The sequence below is a fragment of the Carica papaya genome, chromosome 2, assembly GCF_054855325.1.
Source record: "Carica papaya isolate Zhongbai chromosome 2, ASM5485532v1, whole genome shotgun sequence".
Taxonomy (NCBI): Eukaryota; Viridiplantae; Streptophyta; class Magnoliopsida; order Brassicales; family Caricaceae; genus Carica; species Carica papaya.
This window is the reverse complement of record NC_142310.1, coordinates 20,275,550-20,280,382: the sequence shown is the minus strand read 5'-3', so window position 1 is coordinate 20,280,382 and position 4,833 is coordinate 20,275,550. Positions and strand designations below refer to the sequence as shown.

General features: G+C 36.7%; 1 protein-coding gene across 1 annotated transcript; it reads right to left on the bottom strand.

Moving 5' to 3' along the window:
• Positions 1–808: 808 nt before the first annotated feature.
• On the bottom strand, positions 809–4,613 carry LOC110816381 (putative beta-1,4-xylosyltransferase IRX10). Its single transcript, XM_022044537.2, has 4 exons — positions 4,241–4,613; positions 2,347–2,735; positions 1,629–1,870; positions 809–1,414 (listed from the first exon to the last, which is right to left on the bottom strand). Exons 1-4 carry the CDS (start codon positions 4,353–4,355, stop codon positions 901–903), a joined length of 1,260 nt encoding a protein of 419 aa, XP_021900229.1. The 5' UTR covers positions 4,356–4,613; the 3' UTR covers positions 809–900.
• Positions 4,614–4,833: the final 220 nt, after the last annotated feature.

Genomic DNA, 4,833 nt, shown 5'->3' with positions numbered 1-4,833 from the left:
CCAGGTCTCCCTCTTACATCTCTGGAGCTCACTATTTCTCTACAAACAGAAGTTTTTTCTTTCTTTCTCTCCCTCCTTGGCTGACTCTCTCTTTTCGGCAACTCTCCTTCAAAAACCACTCTTCCTCTGATTTTATAGAGCTCTTTTCTCTCTCTTACTAATTATCGCCTTTACTCAATAACCATCATCCTGAACCATCATTGATCACCTCATAAACGCAATTTCCAAAACCAAAAGCCGAAATCCCCTCGTTTACCGCTGCTCTTCTCTGAATCCTGAAGTTTCTCAATCAGCTCTTCCCACTCCTCAGTCCATACTTCTATTATGACTGACGCCGTTCAACCTACTCAAGCCCACTAACTCCTTTATTCCCTTCATTATTATGATCTTAAGCAGCCCTAAGCCCCCTGCTTTCCCTTGTCTCGTTCTGTTAAGAAAGGAAGAAGACGAAAAGATGGAGGCCAAATCGCCCCGTTCTGTAATAAAATTTCATTTCCCAAAACGATAACGTTTTGGCGAAGAAAATTAAAAGGAGAGGGGAATCTGGGCCGAGAAGGAAAGAGAAACTTTTAAAGTAATGGGGAGTAGGTTAATCCAATTAATACGACTTTAGTTGTCTGGAAGCAATAATTCTTCCATGGGATATTTACATATCAATTGGTACCGCATAGTTTCTGTTGTGAGTATAAAATTGCTGTTAAATAAAAATGTTATTATAATATGAGGTTTATCGGAATATTATTATAATATAATTCATTTTTTAACAATTATTTTGTTAATAAAAAGGAAAATCGTTATTGTCTAAATCTTTTCCAAACTGTTAAAAATAAATAAAATTATAATGAGATAATAATAACAAAATTTGGCAAGATGAAGTAAACTCGAAGACAGAGTCCTGCATCACCAAGGTTTCAAGTCTCCTACTGGTCCTACAGTCCAATTTAAAATTGCTTTTCCAGGCTTCAAATAAATGCTCTTCTCATGAGGAAGCTTGCGAGCAAGGCCATTCAATATTTGGTGGAAAGCATCCCCAGGTTGAGCAGGTTGCGGGAACAACATTGCGCGCTTCATTGATGGATTAGCAAGAAGCCTCTGTTTTCTTAAGATCACTTCCACTGGAATGGAGGTAAGGATTGAATCCAATTTGGGCACGTCGTCTTCCTCAACAAATACTCCGATTTCTTCCCAGGGGATTGCATCAGCAAAGGGTAAAACAATGTCATCGGCTATGATTACAGGAATGCACCCAAATACCACAGCTTCAACTAGCCTCGGACTCCATGGTGCCCATCCCAGAGGACACAGACAGAATATAGCTCGCTGCATGTCTTCATAATACATAGTTGGATGGTCGGTGGAGATGTCAAAGAGATTATTGTTTTTGAAATTTTCCCAAACAGCTGCCCTTGCACCTCTGCAGTTTAACTCAATAGTTTAGATTGAAAAAAGGAAAAACAGAACATTATGATTCTACGGATTGAATATGAACGATGAAGCCAAGAACGGTTGAAAGGACCCAATTTATTCACTAAACGTCTTAAGTGATTTTTAAAGGGTTAACAGCAAGTTTTAATGGGATATTCACGCAGCTTAAGCCAATGTAGACAAATTTATTTTTACTAACATACCTCGCATAGTAACCACCTTCTGGGTCATTGTTCACGTCATAAAATAAACCACGAAAGTAGACAAATATGGAACGGGGTGTGTCTGGACGAATCAGGTGGGCCTTCATTTTCTGCGGAGGAGCATAAGGAGGGATTGTAATTGAACCCTCATTCAAGCACACATGGTTTCGCTGACCAAAAGTTTGAACCAAAGTAGCACGTTGGAGCAATGGAAGAATTCCTCGTTCGATGGCTTTCTCCTCCTGCACAAAACTCCCTAAAAAGTCAAATTCCTAATAAAGCTTCTAGAACCAATTTTAAGTTCTTCCGAAGTCCGAATCCAGTCTGGTTCAAAAGTCAAAGAATCCACAAACCAATACAAATCAAAATTTAAGTGCTTAGTGTTTTATCTGAGTGAAAGTTTAGCATAAATACTGACAAAATGTCTTGACTGGAACTGCAGCTTCTCTCAACAAGACATCTCAAAGTATTTGGACCAGTTAAAAACAATATAGAAGTGTTTTGTTGAAATCTACGTGGACATTTTCAGATAATCTCTCTTATGTACTGATATAAATATTCATTTCCTATAAATTCTCTCTCAGATGATATATGTAATTATTGAGCAAGAAGCAAATTTCGAGCTTCAAAAATGAAATCATCATAATAGCCACAAATATTAGTCATGCTAGAAGTTTAACCGTTGATAGTTTCTAGGTGAAGCTACAGAAGGTATAACCTGATAATGGAAGCAGGCTCCAAAATCATGGGGAACAACAAAGAAGTGATCAGCTCCTTCCGTCCGATTCCAATAAGGCCAGTTTGTGGAGATAAGCTGTATTGCACTCCTCATCATTCGTGGAGACTTGAAAGGCAATGGCAAGCCAGTTGGGGTGAGATCACAAGTGGTGTATATAGGTGTATAAAACCAATCAGCTTCCTCAGGATCAAGGGTCCGAACAGGACTGGACAAGAGGAACCTGTGCATAAATATCTCAGCTGCAAACATATGTGTAAGACATCTAGGGTCTTTTTGGAGTAACTTCTTGTTATATTTGCTTGGAAGCTCATATACATAAACTTTCAGTCTTCCTACAGGATCATCTTCCAGGACATCACCAGCACTTCCTGAAATATTTCCATAGGTGAACTATAATATCAGTTTTTCATAGATTATCAAGCATAACAATCAGAGGACATAAAAGTGCACAAAATTATTCTAGGAAGCTGAATTTTCTTACATAAACGAAAACAAGTCATCATGACACAGCTAATTCAAAACAGAGCATATATTACCATCAAAAAGAAAAGGAAAACTAGACATGAATAGAGAATATTGGAAAATTAGATATCAGCTCATTTATTTGACATTATGTCTGTTTTCTCCAAATTATCAAATTGTCTAAGAGATACGAGAAGGAAGCAGGTTCTAGAAAGGATAAATTAAATCATAATCGGTGGCTTACCATAATCATCACGGTAAATATTCGGAAGAAATTAGCTACCTCAAAAACATAACCAAAACTAAAACTAGGTTGCTCATAATCAGATCAGAAAACTTAGAGGGCAGGGTTTAGATCTTTTCTCACACTCAAGTGGTTATGTCCAAGAAAGGAACATCACAGTCATGTTCACATCAAAGATAACATTGCAAAGAACGTCAAGAGGCAGAAAAACATTCTATGACGAGTTGCATTGCAACAAATCATATATCACAGCTCATTCAAGAAGAACATATTATTACCAGCCAAAAAAAAAACTAAGACCTGAACTTTAAGTCTTTTGAAGCAGAAATCAAGTAATTTATTTATCTACAGGTAAATATCAAGTGCCCATCCCAGACCCAGAGTTTGGATATGTCACGAAATCATTCAAAAGATTATGATAGGAGAAGGAATCAAGTCCTAGAAAGGAGGATGACTACATTTTTTCCTTAGTTTGTAAATCTACAAGTATCTTGTAAAATGTACTTTTGAAGCTAGCTCATTAAAAAGACTAATCAAGATAACTGGTGGTCCAGAAAGAAGAACTACAGGCGGAAAGTTCAGAAGATTTTAATCCTCAACTATGCATGTCCGAGAAAGGATCACCACAATCGTCTTACAAGGGAAAAAAAGACTAATCGAGCTCCATCATTTAGTGGAAAGAGGAAAAAGAGATGCATATGGGTTAACAAAAGGAGGTTGCTTCAGACCATTTTGAAGATAGTTTCTTCTTTTCTCCTTACATCTAACTTTCCAGGAAAACCAACATTGCCTTCATTCCCGAGGTCCCACCACATGCGTGGATTCAATTCTTGAGTTATGCAGTGATAAAATTAAACACTATATAGGAAAAAGTAAAAAGCTAAAATAAATCGATTAATAGATCGATTAGCATTGAATGCATGTTATTATCCTTCTCAAATCCCAATCAGCCAACAAGAGGATCAATTGACTCATAGTCCATAAACCAGAAGTTAAAATTAATCAGGGCACAAAATTTGAAGGAGCAAATTAACAATGCAAAAGAAAAGTGAACCAGAAGAATCAAAGACAACTTATGCATGAGTAAAGAACAACAATGATATGCAGCTGTGAAGCAAGTTTGAATCAAAAGTGAAAATTTGATGAAACAAGGAGAAATTAAAGTACCTGAAATTCTCTCCGTGCGGACATTGTCCTCAGCACTAATCTTCCAAGAAAGACAAACTGCAAAAACAATAAGAACCCATATCCAAATCGTCATTCTTTTGCCTGCAACACCCATCTGGACCAAAAATCAAAATGGGTAGTTGAGGTTCAGAAGCAAGGTGAATCAAAATGAAGTATTTAAGAAGAGCATGTGGTTGGCACGTCATGGGAGTAGTAGTTGAGGAGTTCTCTTCGTGTTTAGGTTACAGCAAAGAATAAGAAACGGAAGTTTTTTCTTCTCTTTTCATTTCTTTACAAGTGACAGAGAAAGGGAGAGAGAGAGAGAGAGGAATTGCTTGAAGAAACAGAGCGAGATGATCATAGTAAATGTCAGAATGAAGATAAATAAATAAATAGATAAAAAGACATAAATGGTTTGCCGGTTAGTGAAAGCTTCGTTTGTTTCGCCAGTTTGATGACATGTCCATCTCACAAGCCCGTTCAGAAATCAAATGGTTTAAATGCATGAAAATGTTTTTATTTAATTTTTTAAGTCAGTCTATAATTTCTTAATTATTATTATTAAGTTATTAACTTTTTAATTTTTTTTTCCA